The sequence below is a fragment of the Drosophila gunungcola genome, assembly GCF_025200985.1.
Source record: "Drosophila gunungcola strain Sukarami chromosome 2R unlocalized genomic scaffold, Dgunungcola_SK_2 000006F, whole genome shotgun sequence".
Classification (NCBI taxonomy): domain Eukaryota; kingdom Metazoa; phylum Arthropoda; class Insecta; order Diptera; family Drosophilidae; genus Drosophila; species Drosophila gunungcola.
In genome coordinates, this window is record NW_026453168.1 from 2881182 (window position 1) to 2897590 (window position 16409).

The 16409-nt window shown below is 39.5% G+C and overlaps 5 protein-coding genes across 15 annotated transcripts; 1 reads left to right on the forward strand and 4 right to left on the reverse strand.

The window, feature by feature from the left end:
• Positions 1-96: 96 nt before the first annotated feature.
• On the reverse strand, positions 97-1338 carry LOC128254700 (antigen 5 like allergen Cul n 1). Of its 2 annotated transcripts, none has more exons than XM_052983932.1 (3): positions 1053-1338; positions 540-994; positions 97-472 (listed from the first exon to the last, which is right to left on the reverse strand). In XM_052983932.1, exons 1-3 carry the CDS (start codon positions 1188-1190, stop codon positions 163-165), a joined length of 903 nt encoding a protein of 300 aa, XP_052839892.1. In that variant the 5' UTR covers positions 1191-1338; the 3' UTR covers positions 97-162. The 2 variants fall into 2 exon arrangements, with proteins under 2 accessions (XP_052839892.1, XP_052839893.1); XM_052983933.1 differs by having other exon boundaries at positions 97-451; positions 1053-1333.
• Positions 1334-3419, reverse strand: LOC128254701 (tabinhibitin 2). Its single transcript, XM_052983935.1, has 3 exons — positions 3154-3419; positions 2733-3097; positions 1334-1693 (listed from the first exon to the last, which is right to left on the reverse strand). Exons 1-3 carry the CDS (start codon positions 3280-3282, stop codon positions 1360-1362), a joined length of 828 nt encoding a protein of 275 aa, XP_052839895.1. The 5' UTR covers positions 3283-3419; the 3' UTR covers positions 1334-1359.
• Positions 3321-4596, reverse strand: LOC128254702 (antigen 5 like allergen Cul n 1). The gene is made up of 3 exons (XM_052983936.1): positions 4145-4596; positions 3698-4092; positions 3321-3642 (listed from the first exon to the last, which is right to left on the reverse strand). Exons 1-3 carry the CDS (start codon positions 4265-4267, stop codon positions 3369-3371), a joined length of 792 nt encoding a protein of 263 aa, XP_052839896.1. The 5' UTR covers positions 4268-4596; the 3' UTR covers positions 3321-3368.
• Positions 4597-4740: 144 nt separating this feature from the next.
• Positions 4741-14131, reverse strand: LOC128254703 (atrophin-1). Of its 10 annotated transcripts, XM_052983944.1 has the most exons (5): positions 13851-14131; positions 13643-13783; positions 5476-5599; positions 5337-5417; positions 4741-5277 (listed from the first exon to the last, which is right to left on the reverse strand). In XM_052983944.1, exons 2-5 carry the CDS (start codon positions 13743-13745, stop codon positions 5118-5120), a joined length of 468 nt encoding a protein of 155 aa, XP_052839904.1. In that variant the 5' UTR covers positions 13746-13783; positions 13851-14131; the 3' UTR covers positions 4741-5117. The 10 variants fall into 10 exon arrangements, with proteins under 10 accessions (XP_052839904.1, XP_052839899.1, XP_052839897.1 ...); XM_052983939.1 differs by lacking the exons at positions 13643-13783; positions 13851-14131 and adding an exon at positions 12854-13035; XM_052983937.1 differs by lacking the exons at positions 13643-13783; positions 13851-14131 and adding an exon at positions 11236-11570.
• A 370-nt stretch (positions 14132-14501) lies between these two features.
• On the forward strand, positions 14502-15557 carry LOC128254873 (transcription factor BTF3 homolog 4). The gene is made up of 2 exons (XM_052984221.1): positions 14502-14662; positions 14735-15557. Exon 2 carries the CDS (start codon positions 14735-14737, stop codon positions 15242-15244), a length of 510 nt encoding a protein of 169 aa, XP_052840181.1. The 5' UTR covers positions 14502-14662; the 3' UTR covers positions 15245-15557.
• The last annotated feature ends 852 nt before the right edge of the window (positions 15558-16409 follow it).

The following is a 16409-nucleotide window of genomic DNA, read 5'->3' on the forward strand; positions in this document are numbered from 1 at the left end:
TTTTTTCGCCCCTGCAGTTCCCAAATAATGGTTCTTAACCAAGTTCCGATTGTCAATATTTCCCACTATTTACACCCAGTCTAGAAGAACGCCAGCTTCATTTGAATCCTTTCCTTTTTATTAAAATTAGTAATTGGCGGTGGAATGGGAGGATTTGCCACCTCAGAAGAGCACCGGCAGGGTGGAGGAGTCGTAGATCTCGTTGACGGAGCACAGGTTGATGAAGACCGGATTGCGTCCGCTGCGGCATTCGGTGGCGGAGCGATCGCCGCTCTGATAGACGGGGGCATTCACGTCGACCGCCCGCACAAAGTTGCAGGTCATGTACTGGTGGACACTGGGCAGCCACTGGCCCGCCTCGTTGGTGGTGTTCTTCGTCTGCCGGAGGATGCCGCAGCCCACATGGGTGGTGCTGTCCCGGACGAGCTGTGTGAAGTAGGCAATGCACTTGCTGACGCGCAAGCGGAGGATTCTGGTCAGTGGTCAGTGGTCAGCTAAGTGATGCCACCTATGGGAGAAAGCGATTTGCCATCACCTACCTGTTGCTGGGCGGACTGAAGGCGATGATGTCCCGCATGCTGCACTCCTTATACTCGGCGAACATCTGCTCCAGCGTGGCCTTGATCACCTCATCCTCGGTGTGGTATTCCACGGGGCCAGTGGGCTCCGGATTGGGGCCACCATTGGGATAACTGGGCGGCAGGGGTTCGCCCTGCCAGCCGCCCTCGGCCACAACCTGGGCCACATTACGGAACTGCTCGCTATTCCGGCAGTGATCGTTGACCAAAGCGCACCGCTTCACATTCAGCTCGGCGAAACTGGCCAGCTCCTGGTCCCACTGTAAAGTGGCCATCCGGGTGGCCGGACTGAAGCCCAACAGATCGCCTCTCGCAATCCGATCGCGGTATTCGTTCAGCTCGTTAAGGATCATGGTGCGGCGGGCGGTCGTGATCCGCACCACATGCGCATCCGGGCTGCAGGTGTCGCCCAGCTCCTGCAAGGATAGGCCGTCAGGGGAAGCTTACAAGGCTGTCGCACCTCAACCATCTTACCCCGAAGTTGTTGCAGGCTATGTGGCGCTCGGGACCGGGACACAGGGTCGGATCGCAGTAGTCGAAGGCCTGCAGCTGCCGGCCCATCAGGAGCAGCAGGAGCAACAGCAACAGCGGCGGCCACATGGTGTCCAACATCTCGGCGAGACAGCCAGTTTAGCCAGCTATGGCCACCTGAGGCTGCCTCTTATAGAGTTCGCAGGCAAATCGATTGGCGTGCAAGCGGAGCTATCAACTGCACCCGCCGACTGAACCCCACCCAATTAGCCAATTGGACATGGTCAGCATTGGACACACTTTCGTGACTTTATTGACGCTCCACCGTCACCTCAACTAAACCCTCTGTGGCTTTTTCTCCCTTAGCGCTGAGCGGCATCTTGGTGTCCACCACCATACTGTTGGCGTCCACCTTCTCCTCCACGTTGCACAGGTACTTGTATATCTGGCTCGATCCGCTGACGCACTTCTCGCCGGGATGCGTGCCCAATTCGTAAGGAGGCTGTTCGTTTACGTTTGCCCGTGAAAAGTGGCAGAGCAGGATCACGTTCGACTTGGTCTTGGACCTGTTCTTCAGGCGGATGGCACAGCCCATCCGGGCACCGCGGTCCTGGATCAAAGGTACAAAGTGGCCCACACAGGCGCTGAAATGGAAGCAAGCGGTGGTTATTATATGCTACAATAAAGTTCATTAAGTCTATTAGACCTATAACTCTTTTTAATGTTTGTTTCCATTTTTTTTTTTGACAGTGTTGGTGTTGATACTTGTACCAATATAGGTATGTACATAGGTTCACTTTTTAGATCCTTAAATAGGCTACCACTTTTTACCTATGTAAAGATTTGTTTTACCTAACCATATGCTATTTAAGGTGTTTAAATATAGAATTATATATATATATTTTTTTTTCAATTTAACTAGTAATTTACATTTTTATTATTTTCGGAAATATGTTTATAGCATAAAGATAAAATATATAATGTTGTTTTTTTTATACATGCCTCTTCAAAAATACTTAATTGCCAAAGTGTATACAATATATCATAATTCAACAGCAACTTCGTGAAGAACCTCATTGACCTCAAAATGATTCATTTATAAAAAACGTTTATTAACAGATGAAATAAAAACCTCTTTTGTACCTTTTATCTTACCTAGATGCTGAAAAAATGTTGTATATTTAACAAAGGTACTTATTTTTGCAAATACCTTGTACCTCACGTAGATCTAGAAATCTAGTACCTTTCCCAACACTAGATATATGAAAAAATATTTACTGAGCTAATATAAAATTTAAATTATTTTACAAGTCGATAAAATTCAGTTAAACTGGGACGATTAATATTTAAATTTTTTTTTTAGCAAAATATCATTTTTATTACCAAACCGAAAAGCATACACTATTATTTAGAAATAAATTCTAATACATTTTACCGGCAGTTGCAAATTTTTAGAGTTAGTTACTATTGAAAATTTAATTTTTAAGAAATATTTTCATTGTTTTTATACTTTTATTTCCTTTTATGCAAGATTGTATTAATTAAAAAGTAAAAAAAAAATATTTTTTTAGTATTGGTACCAATAAAAATTAACTTGAAAGCAACTAAAATTTGACCACCAACATTAAGAAATGTATTTATAATAATAATTTTTTAACCCAATCGACTGAGTGATGGACTCACCTGTCATTGGTGGGCAGAACCTGGACATCCAGGAACATTTCCGGCAGCAGTTTATCCAGGATCTCGTGCTCCAATCTGCTATACCGGCTCATCGTGCTCCGGATTTCGGTGGTGGCCACATAGTGATAGCTATCAGTGTTGGCGCAGTACTTTCCGTTCTCGTCGCACTGGCGCACCTGGCGATCGGCCAACTTCTGCAGAGTGTAATCCCATTTCATTGTCGGCATGCGAGCGGCCACCGCGTAGTTACCCGCTCCACTGGCCACAAAGTTGCGCAACGTGTTGATCCTGTCAAGGATGCCGAATTTCAAGGCTCCGTTCACGTGCAACACAAGGTTGCCCTTGCCGCACTTTTGGGCAAGTTCCTGGGGAAAGCTTTAATTTAGTATCTCAAAAGTGCGAGATATACACTACCACCTACCTTGTGATGAAAACAGCCCACATGAACCTCCGAATTAATGCAAAGATCTGGCCTGCACAGGGTGTGATTCGCTGAGGAAAGGGCCAACTGGATTGCCAAAACAAACAGGTACAAATACCACATCTGCATATCGACCAGCCAGCGTGACAATTATTTAACAACTCATGTCTAAAGCTATCTTAACTCCTACGTTTATTAGCCGCGGCATAACCAATTCAATTGAGGGCGCCTAATTGCAGGGCATTGGGATTGATATGCTCGTCGAGCGAACAGAGACCCTGATATATGGTGTGGGTTCCCGAATGGCACCGGCTTCCCGGATGCACACTCTCCCGGTAGACCAGCTCGTTGGCGATTTTTCCGCGGGAAAACTGACACAGCAATCCGTACTGATACAGTCCACCGCTGTGGCTCCGTCGCATCATCATGGCACATCCGACGTGGGAGGCCAAATCTTGGACCAATTGCGTAAAGTAGCCACGACATTGGCTAAAAATCAAAGTTCGGGTAACCATCTTCATCAACTCTAAACCACAAATCTCACCCATCTTTGGGAGGTCTCTCGGCATTGATGTGGCTCATGGAGCAAGCCCGAATATCATCCATCCAAAATTGCAGCACAAACTCCACAATGGATTGGGGGGTCTTCTCCTGATGCAGCCACCTGCTGCTGCCGAAGATATAGGACACGTATTTGAACTCATCCGTGTTGCTGCAGTAATCGTCCATGTTTTCGCAACGCCTCAGGGCAAACTTGGCCAATCCGGCCAGCTCGTCGTGCCACCGGAGCGTCGCCATCCGGGCAGCTGGACGAAAGGAGGAAAACCTTCCCAAGGCCACTGTATTTCGGAAATCATTCAAGATTCCCACCAGCTGGGAACGCAGATGCATTGGGAACTTCATAATAATCGCTCCACTGCCACAGCTTTCGTCGAAATCCTGCAATGTTAAAGCTACGTTACTATCGATCTGTTTACAAATCCAAACTCACCCCATAGTTTTCACAAGCAATATGCGATATATCGGGCTGGCACAAATCTTTGTTGCAGTAATCCGTGGCTAACGCCTCCCGGCTAATAAGGACTATTAAAAAGGGCGCTAGAAGGTAGAACATCTTGTGGCAGTTGCAATTGTATAAATAAATAAGTTTAATGGGGAAAACGCATTTACTTAAGCCGTGGAAAATGTAATTTAAATGCTCGAAAACAGCATAACAAATGCATAATTTTATTCTCTACATAAGCTGTATCTGTAAGTATTAATTCTCACAGTGTAAATATTTTTCTTTCGAATTTTGAGGGGAAAAACAAGTTAAACGACTGATTTTAGTCCATATAATAAATTGACCAATTAGATTTAAGTTCAAAAGTACTATTTTACATGGAATGCGAACACTTAATTACAATAAAACTGAACTAAGCTAATAAAGAAAAGAATAATCCCAGAATATAAAATCTATTAAAAAAAAATATTGATTGCAACAATGCCAGCATAAACCAATGGTAATCTTTAGAAACACTTTTAAGCACTGCAATTTCATTGGCAGCAACACTCGATTTCATGAATTAATTAAAAACATGTAGGCACTTCTGGTTTTTGTGTGGAAGTGCACATCGAAACAAACAAGCTTCAGATGTTTTTGATGTGCACTTCGCTTATTTAATACAATTAACACTTCATGTAGTTCAGTTTGGTTTTGTTTTTGGAGTTTCTTAATGTATAAATGTATAAATTAAAGTTAGATCGCACTTAAGTAATATGTACATTTACACATACATCACAAGGAATATAAAAATGGCTCGTTGTGCATTCGCGTTCATTTTCGTTTTCCCCCTGGCCGTTGGGAAATGAATCGTTGACTAATTTGGAGTTCATTTTGGAAATACATGATTGAAGGAGGTATAGAAACTTTTATATCCAGCAAAGTATAAAAGCTATGTCGACGCGGAAAAGAAGACTCAAAATCACTGGCCAAAGTTGGGATTGTAGGGCGCCTGCTTCTCATAGCCGGCGGGCATGACACTGGGTCCCGGATTGGCCATGGCCATGTCGTACGGCGGAGGATTCATGTTGGCAGCCCCGGCACCTGGATACGGCGGATAGGCCACACCGTGCGTCTGCATGCTGTGTGAAGAATATCAATTAGTATTTGCATTCGATTTCAGTGTTCAAGGGCAAATTACCCGGGCATTTGCATCGGCATAGGCATCTGCTGGTGCTGCTGTTGGTGGGGCATTGGCATGGGCATCTGTACGGTCACATTGCTGCGGGTGAAGAGGAGATGTAGCAATAGTTTCCGTGCCAATTTCAAGCCGAACTTACCCGGTGGTCTGGGCGGGATACGGAGCCCCGTAGGCATTGCCCGCCGGATAGCCAGGCGGAGGCATCTGTGTGACCGGATATCCGCCGGGGGCCGTGTGCGTGGCGGAGGTCACCACCACGGGCGCTGCAAAGAGCAAAGGCAGAAAGGGAAAATTAGAAACGAAAGAACTGGGCCAATAAATCTGAGTCATCATCCCACTGCCGACCACGACCACGAGCACTCGAGTCGCAGATCCGATAAGCTTTCATATCTGATTAAACTCATCAGCACAAATGAAAAAAATTCCCCGTTCAATACCCTTTTGCACTAAAAAAAATGTGTGTACTAGTCTGTATTTGTAATCAAAACTTGCTAAAGTATTAAAAAATGTGATAAATAGATAGTTTTCTTGTTATGAACTATAAAAAATATTTTAAATTAAAATAAAATGTATTAAAATTATTTGTAATGGCTTAAACATATCAGTTAAAATTATTTTTTTTAGTGAACGTATCGTGTTTGTGTTGTTAACTAATTTTAGCCTTATCGTTATCTATATATATAGCAACAGTTAATAACCATATTGTTCTTATATGATGTTTTCGAAATCAAATATATAGTGTGTCACAATCTTTACATAATATTCTTTCACCAACTAATTAGCAAGAAATACGAAAATTGATTTTTATAAGTGTAGACGTTTTGCCAATATATTCAACGTTCAGTCGATGTAATTACCGCCACCTTCGCTGATTGTGTAGCCAACATTTCGCGCTGCCTTCTGCTTGCGCCTTATGTACACCACAATAGAGGTTACGATAAATATGATAAATGCTATAGATAGTGCGATCCAGAACCCCAACATTTTCGATAATATTACGGATTTAAGTTTGAAAACACAAACGCCTTCCAGACGAACACGAAACAGACTGCAAAGCTCCCATCTGACAGACCCACTCAATCGGGCCATGTCTAATCAATGGCCGATTATATGGCCAAGCCGATAAGCGCCATAGGTGACAAAGTTAAATAGCACACACACAAGTTTTTCCGTACTCTCACTCTGGTTTTTTTTTATCACATTAATATTTGCAATGCACAATAGCTTTAAAGTTACATTAATGAAAACACTTTTTTTAAATTTGCGTTATTTACCCTGGGTTTGGAACTTCTTGGCTAAGCAATAGAAACTTAGGAGCATTAAAAAGGAAATCGCTATAAAGACTGAGAACGCTATGACGGGTATAAGAAACCCCTCCATGGTGAATATTATTTTATTCGAATATAGCAGCTGCTTCGCCAATGAGCTCCCGAATTGAACTGATTACGATGCATTGGTTTTTTGTTAACGACAGCTATTCGTAACCCATTGGCAATGTTATCGCTTTTTTTTTTTTTGGGAGTCCCCGCACACACACACACACACACACACACCTGCCCCCTTCGTTAATGCCGCTCTTTGCGTTCGACCACGGGTCAAAAACACGGCCGCAGATGTCATAAAGAATACGGAGAAGGTGAAAAAGAGTATCCAGTAGATGCCCGAATCATCCATGATTTTGATACTGACTGAATAAGCGGCGCACAAAGACTAAACAAGAGCGAAGCATTAAAGCTGCCGGATTGGCAATCGAGAAATGTGCCAGTAATGGCCAAAGAAAAGGGCAATCGCACTCATAAAGATAGCACTTATCAGTGATAACGGCACTCACAACCATTATAACTTACTTAAATTGCCCAGAGCCTGGCGACGCTTCCAATGTAGTGCAACCAAACCGATCAAAACTAAGATGAATATTTTGCAAGTAATGCGAAAAGCGGCTATGTTGTATATAATTGAACTATCCTGAGATTCCAGCAGATAACCGATCATTTTGCGAATCTCTATATTATTGGTTTAGAAAGTGAAAGTCTTCCAAGTCGCGGGCAAGAGTTACTGCATATAGCACAACTAAGGCAACCAAAACTATCAGGATTCCCGTCTCAAATGCCAAAAATGTCCAGTTGAAATGGAGACGTTGGAATATATCCTCAAACACATCGAGTATAGTGGCATTCATGCTGAGAGCCTTGGACCAAACTAAATAGGTTCCATAATCATAGCAATTCACAAATTAGATCACCACATAAACCCTTAATGATGACATTAGCCACTAATATCCAATTATTGGTTGCACTTAATTATACAATTTTGTCACAACTTAGCTAATTTAACCTAAAACCTTTTTGAATCACAAAAAGTTATATCAGTAGATGTTGCACAAATATAATAAAAACGCCCAGTCATTAAGCACTCCATAACAAGTCCTAAATCAGACCAAGATAGCCGTGATCCGGACTATTTCACCATTGGGGTCTCCAAGCACTTGAAGTTTTACAGATCAAGATAATTGATAGCAAATAAGATCGTTATCTTTTTAAGTAGTTGTGTATATTTAAATCCTTGGCCAGTTTCCGAACTTTCTTCTTTTTGATGCCTCACTTTAACAACGCTTTAGATTAAGTTATATTAAGTAAATAACTACCGAAAGGACCAATGTTTAGCTGATACCTTAAATCACGTTGCCTACAATAATTGAATTTTTTGGACAATGACTTGAACTTCTTAACCATAAATAAAATTGACTGCAGATAGAAGGTACAATTATTATGTAGTGGGTAATACCCATAATCGTATAGTTATTCAGAAACTCTGAATGACGTCATCAAAAGCTTGATTAAATTAAAAAAAAAAACAAATTCCCAAGAAAACGAGATGCAGTTATTGCTATCATGTGGGTAAGCTTTTCCGACCGGTATTATCACTACCTAATGTGGCAAATACCCAAGAGTAAAAGACGTGATTCAAAGTGCTTTTCCCGGATGTTAGTCCCAGAACGTTATGACTAATTAAAGAGCTTAATGACTGATTAAAAAGAGCTTTTAACTCATCTTCAGGCCTAATCTATTATTTATCTATAGTACCTTGTAATAGAAAACAAAGACTAGATAAATATGTTTATCATAGCATTAAAAAAAAAAAACAATTTACTCCGTCAAAGTGTCGCAATTTACGGGTCAAACAGTAACTTTTAGATGTCTGATATTTACATATGAAGCTTGTAGAGATCACAATAAAGAAATTCATGTTGTGTACAATTTTGGAATTACATGTTTTGATGCCTTTAGACAAGACAACCACTACGAGTCCTCAAAATCAATATCCTTTTGTTTTTTATTATTAAAAAAAACCCTCCATTAGCAAACAAAATTACCTATATTCCCGATACAATAATTTTGACGGGGTTCATAAAATTTTTGATTAACTTTTTCACGTCTACATACAGTCTATAGTTTAAATCAAGAGTCCCTTCTCCGCGTCATAAAGAAAGCAATTTATTTTCCAATTTTTGATGAACTTTTTCACGACTACTTACAGTGCATATTGACTCCAATTTTCCAAACGCTTCTTTCTTTAAATAACATTTGGTATATGCAAAAAAATCCAACAAAAAAAAGCATGATCAATATCGCTATTACTATGATTCGACCAATCTGAATTTCATGGAAATTTGAATTTTCCACGGAAGAAATATCAACATAGAGATAATTCATGATTGCACTACAAACGTTACCAACGAACTAACAGATCAGAATGCAATGCTCTGAATAGAATAAGATAAAAATAAGAGACTTTCTCCTATCTTAGTGATAAGCTTGAAGAACTTTTTCTCTTAAGATATTCATACCTTCCTTCCTACGTTTACAACAACATCGCCAACAACACGCACAGCAAATCCAAACTATAAGCGAACGCAATTATAACAACCCGATAATACCTCACTGGTATGTTATTTGTATGATTATTATGATCATCGATGTTATAAGGCATTCTGTAGATCTAGCAAACACGTTTGACCGCAACGAACTAAGCAACTAAACTGATTGATCTTTAAAATGCATATGCTTACGCTGAGCACCCTCCAAATCGCTTTTTGAAAAAAATCCAAGCTTTCAGTTGTAGATTGAATGGCTTATTGACGCAGTTACTCATTCATTTACATCCGTTACGATAGCAAAACACGTTACAAATTAGATTTTCCTTATACCAGATATAAGGTTATTTATGAAACCATTTCTTAACGTACATGATTATTTTATCTTTTAATTTAGAACTTAGCTACGGGCCAAAAAGACTTTTCATTCTGTTTGGTTAAAACGATGCCTTTCTTGTCTTTGTGTTATCAAGTTTGGGGCGTTATTACGTTAATCAAATTCTTGCTGAAATCAAATCAAACACAAAAGTGATATTTTGTGCAGTCTGCTTTTGGGCTTTTAGTTAGAAATAAACAAAAGCAAAAGCCATTATTTATTATCATAGTGCTTACTAAACAACAAACAAAATTTGACTTCAAAACCGATTGATATATATATATATTTATTATACCTATGACAAGCGTGTATTTTTATTTTTGCCTCATTTCCTTTATAGTATTAGCAATTATTTTGACCGCTATTGTAACAGATTATAAAAGTGCGAAGCATTTTTTTAGTATATTTTAACAGCTTTTACTTGGCTTTTCTCTATTATCTTTAGAAAAATTGAACTTTAGTTTCAGTCAGAATTTTGCAGCTTGGTGAAGAAGTCATTTTTAACCCTATATAGAATACATTATCAGGCGAATCAATTTAGCCATGTCTGATGCTCGCACTCTGAGACTATTTTAAGGTTTTAGGGACTACAAACCTTTTTTACATATTGAACTAAGTTTGAAGCACAAAAAAACCACTAAGCAAATCCAGCATATGATGATTACAATACTGATGGGGAATAAGCTACTAGAAGTAAAAAGAAATGTACGCGACATTGTGCAGTTGCCGAACCGAAAGAGTGAACTGATCTGACTAGCAAATAAAACATAAGTCTGAAATTAACTTAATCACTTAGTTACTCATTCACTATCAGGCTTACATCCATGAGTAACATCGTGACTATATCGGTAGAAATTCATGCTGCCTAAAAATATAAAATTTATTTGTACTTAATCATTTCTTAAAGATTTGAATCAAGTTATTGTGTTCGCTTTGCTAAATGTCTTGGCTAATTGAAAATTTTTAATAGGTTTCATTTCATTCTCTGCAACACGATTACATTTGCTTGTTATCTTTCAAGTTTGTGTAAAACAATTTTTTTTTGATGTAGCCACTTTAAGCAATTGAAAACAAAATTTTCTTGGATTTAAATAATATTAATACACACTCACATGCGGCTTGAGTTTTATGAATTCCACGAAATATTTCGAAGAGCATTATTACAAGGATGAGCAAACCAAACCAAATTAATAAGGGAGAAATATCCATGGTCGAACTAATCCAAAACTGTCTTTAGAAATTGTTGTTAGAAAGAACACAAACAATAAGTCTTTTTCACTATTTGTTCAACTTTCATAGAAATCAGTTGTGACATCTGTACAGCCTGCTTTTGGAAATTGATAAAGATTTACAAAAAAAAAAACAGATGGAGAACAAGATTTTGATTAACAAATTACTATCCAATAAAATGTACTTAAATTATAAAGTAGTTCTACAAGAGTAGTTCTAACACGAATTATAACATACAATTTAAACGAGTTATATATTTAGACTTTTCTTAATATTAACAGGATTGTTTTCCAACATTCTGGACAAAATAACACAAAGGAACTTGTAACACAAAGCTCAGTCGGCGACAAAATTGGCAAGACAAAAAACAGGAACAAATCAGAGGACTTCGACTTCTCCAGTGGACTATATATACTAACTTGCTACGATCACGCCCTTGTCGGCCAGCCTTTGGTTCCTTTTGCGGATCGCTGAGCGGATTATGAGCACCAGAACTCCGCAGAGGACCACTGCGAATATGGAGGACAGGACGATGGTGGAGACCTCCAGATCCTTTTCGCCCGGCACATGCGGCATCTTTTCGAAAGCAGGTACTACTATTTTACAACAAGTTACTAACTAAAAGATTCGATTGGCAGGCAGTCTTGAGGATTCTTCGATTGGTATTGAATCTACGCCACGGTAATGTGAAATTGCGAAGCGTTCCCAGTGTTCATTGCGCAGACGTTCGACGGTGATTGCGGAATGGATGAGCTTCCTCGCCGACTTTTGTAAGAGTCCAGACGGTCCCCGGATTTTTCACAGACCCGAAGGCAGTTGAAAGCGGTGGGTAAATATACCCGATAAGATTAACACCCAAGTGTTGTATCGGTGGTGACGGTCTGCACGTTTAATCGGCTTAAAGACGCCATATAGTCCTGATACCGGTGCCAAATGCTAGCATAGAATCGGGGGGAACCATAAAAGTTCTCAAGTGGACATTGTATTTACAGCTTGAAACCTGCGTCAATAGTCCGCATCAATCAAAAGAGAAAATGGGTTTTAGATTTCGAATTTTATTACTTTCTGGGGATTCATCCTGAACTCGGTGCTACTGCCCTCTACAATTCTTACAATTCTGCGATCGGCACTGACGTCAGTAGTAATCAAATAAGTTAGTTGCGCGTATCGATTCAAGCTGGCAACCAATAAAAACGAAAAGGAAAAGCACTGGTCAATAGACCGCCCCAAGACTTTTCTTTTTCAAGTACTAAAACAACAATCTCATTGTTGACGATCTGCGCAAAAGTATCATATTTCTTAACAGCGCAATTAAGTGAGGTTTGTACATTCATCCTAGGGGTGCTTGAACTCGGTATATTGTTTTACTAACAATCAAGTACTGCTTTAATGAAATACTGTTTTAATTGTTATCTTCTAAGACTAAACTATTTACTACATAGACAGCTATAAAGAAAAAATTCAGCTCAAATATGTTTCAACATTTCCTTTTACAAGGCATAGTTTAAACAATTTTAAATAAAATCTTGGTACAACAATTTTTTTTAAATCAGTCAGTCGTTATAAGTTAACTCAACAATTCAAACTGTACTAAAATTTCAAAATGTTAACAACTCAATAAATAAAAAAACACAAATTAAACTTTTCTGCTGTTTACGCATTGTAACACACAGAATTTATTGGTTTTCCGCATGACCTTGAAGCAACTATTTGGCGGCATCTAATCAAAACCCTATTGCTAATTTAAACACCACTAAATATAATTTAATATCATAACACTATAAGAAAGAAGAACGAAAAAAAAATACTTTGACGTCAAACGTTTGCAAATACAGATGGTCTCATTCGATTTGATAAATGAAAACATTAATGATTTGTAAATTATGGCGATAATCAAAGGCGCTCGATGCAAATGACGCCTTGGTCTTCGAGCACTTGTGATTAGATTTCGATAGTTCAGCTGTCTCGGACTATAACCAGAATCGGTGATTAGACCACCGATCATCCCAAGATGATTATTTAATGAGCTGCTTTTACCGGCGGTGACCACAGTGGCGTTGCCCATTCGAAGTCGACGGGATCGACGAACCCGAAACAGGATCAGTATCAAAACCACTATAAAGAACACCATAATAATGGGGAACCACACATCAAAGTATATGTAAACCATTTTTAAAGAGTTGTTTTTACAGACACGTACGGTTTTAAAGTCGGACAAATACTGAAAAAGGTAATTACTCTATGCCTTGGATACAATTGTCACTTGCTTATCTACAAAAAAATATAATTTTGTTATCGACAAGTGCTTCTGTATGAGTCATTTAATTTACCAGAGAAATATATTGAAATTATAAAGAGTAGAGGGTGAACCGATTTTGATGGTGAAATGGGAAAATCCTGGCCAGAAAGAGGCACGCCATTTTGTAGGTAGATAAGATACGAGTTCGGTTCGACAAATATATAAATAAACTTAATTATAATTAATTATAATTACTTGGACACATGCTGATAAAGTGAATTTTTTTTATGGCTGAGCATAATTGATTTTGTTTACGAATCGGAGAAGAAGCAAAACTTCAAGAGAGAAACAAAGAAAAAGCTCTCTCTTCAGTTTTTTAGTCTCTCGGTTTATTATAACTGTATTTTATTATTTATCACGACTAAGCACGAAACAACAATAGAATAATCTCACGCACACAAGCAAGAAGAAAACTAAAATTTGTTTTTTAAGCCGGGCAAACTCCACCCGTTATTTTTTTCTTGTGGGGAAATGAGTCATCGCGGGTGTTAATTTGATTAATAGCTCATATTTATACATATACTCACTGGACAAAACGGCACCCTGGCGTCTGCTGGTACAGCAATATCCGCAGCAACTCATGATAAGGAAAGTTAGCAGGAAAAACATGAAAATACCCCAGAAATCCATTGCGAAATCCTCTGTATCCTCCAAGTCAATGTAATCCACTGGGCCGAGAGTTAATAATACAAATTATTATTATTCATGGTCAATAACCCCTGATGAAATACTTACGTTTGACAAACGATTACTGGTATTCCGTTTTGAAAATGTATAATCGAAAATTCCACTTGTTGCAGTTTAATGCACCCAAATTCACTGCTTAATTACCAGAATTTCAAAATGGTTCTATGAAGCACATGTGACACAAAACGGAATAATACCTAACCCAATCGCAGGGCCTTTATTCAAGCCTGATCAAACTTGGCTATAATATCTTATCAGCGTCTAATCTGCAAATAATAACTTTTTATTTAGCACGATAAGTGCAGTGCTGCAATATGCTGTTTTTCAAATACGTTTTGCAGCACTGCTTGGTGAAGCTGTGTTTAGTGAGCTCACTAACAGCTGTGTTTATAAACTATCGATTGTAGTTTAAATTAAAATTTTATATATTATTATTTATTTATAAATATATATATATTTTAAAGATAAATGTTCCTTGTTCCTATAAAAAATATTTAAAGTTACGAAGGATAAATTTACATTTTTTTAGTGTTTTTCATGAGGTGCAAAGTTAACAAGTTAAAGTGAATGACAAAAAACGATTGGTTTAATTTTAAATTTATTTTTTATTTCTTTTATTATTATTATTTTATTCCTAATGACAGTTTAAAAACTTAATTTAGTTATTCTTCTCCCGTTATCCTTGCCACCTCGCGAGCTATCGATAGTCAACACTGATGTTTAGTACTGTTTACCAGTACTACTCACATATACATACTGCTTTGCCATTTTTATCATGGCGATTTCTTTTTGACATTTGACTACAACTGGGCGCACGTGTTTTCGGGCAAGGCTCTGTGCTAAATTATAGTAAAATCAAAGTAATTATCAGATTGTGCTCCGTTTGATTGGGTTGTTACTGATCGGTGTTTTGTGTGTCTTTCGTTGAACAGATGAATCCGGAGAAGCTGAAGAAGTTGCAGGCGCAGGTGCGCATTGGCGGCAAGGGAACCCCCCGCCGCAAGAAGAAGATTGTCCACTCCACGCCCGCCACCGACGACAAGAAGCTGCAGTCGTCGCTGAAGAAGCTGTCGGTGAACACCATTCCCGGCATCGAGGAGGTGAACATCATCAAGAACGATGGCACCGTCATCCACTTCAACAACCCCAAGGCCCAGGCCTCGCTGCCGACGAACACGTTCGCCATCACCGGCCACGGGGAGAACAAGACGATCACCGAGATGGTACCCGGCATCCTGACGCAACTGGGACCCCAGGACATCAACCAGCTGAAGAAGCTGGCCACGGAGATTGCCAACAAGAGCGCCGCCGGCGGCGCAGCCGGTTCCTCGGCCGTCGATGCCGGCGATGATGATGTGCCCGATCTGGTGGAGAACTTCGAGGAGGTGGCCATTGCTGGCACAAAGGAGGAGAAGTCCGGTGAGGTGGCGGCCTCCGCTTAATAGCCCGGACGAATCACCTAAAAACAACACCACACCACACACACAAAAACACATACAAAACATACGGCCAGGGAGCAAGCTGAAGGGGCGGCATACAGGCATAAGCACCCCCCCCCGGCAGTCGGAATTACACCAACCATACCCAATACCACTACTCGCCGTTCCGTAACCAAATCGGAATCACTCCGGACTGTGGCGGTACGTGCCTGGATGGGCCATCCTTCGGGCTCCCTTTAGCCACTTTTTGGGGGTCATGCTACACACTATACTAAAATACAAAAAATAAAGGCATCCGAGTGAGCGCTGAACAGAACACATAAGCATAATAACTATATTTAACAAACTAAGGGAACCCTTCAATCTTAATCTTATAGTAATAGTTTGGAACCGTCAAATGTATTTTCCAAAGCGATTAAAGCACGTTTCCTTAACCAAAAAACAAAAAACCGAACAACTACAGTCCAAACAACACACACACATTCTAATTTCTGCCGCCCTCCCAAGAAAATACACAAATGTATCTATAGATATATGCGCTCGTAATACACTCTATATATACTATATACGATTTTCGGAAGAATTGAAACGAGGTGATTAGGGGAATAACGCAGACACTCCAGGAAAAGTCATTGCCAGGTCGCGAAGAAAGAGGAATATATTTTTAGCACTAGCTCTTACGCTTTTACCGATTTTCCCGAATTTCCGACTTCTCGATGTAACCCCTCCCCTGAAAACCCCACAATTCAAAACGTAAACAAGCTGAAACCATAACCATTATTTGATTTCGATTCGAGAACGATGTACCAAAATTGTTGAAAACGTTTTTATAATTTGTAAACTATTGTTTTAGACCATCATACAAGCATTACATTAAAAGAACTGTAAAAAAAAAAACATTCGGAATATTCATATTTCTGGCATTTCATAGTTACTTATTTTTATTTTTTTTTTTTTTGCTTGCATAATCGACATGTGTGTGAGTGAGCTTGTGTGTGTATGCATAGCAACTCTTTTGTGTGAGGGCTTTAGGGTGCGGGAAGTGGGGAGCCGGCTGAAAAGCACGCGGCAGTCAAAACTTGTTGACATTGGAATAAAAAAAGTTAAAAATCCAGATGGTACCAAAACCCTCCTTCCAAAAGAACTTTAACCCTTTTGTAACATCATA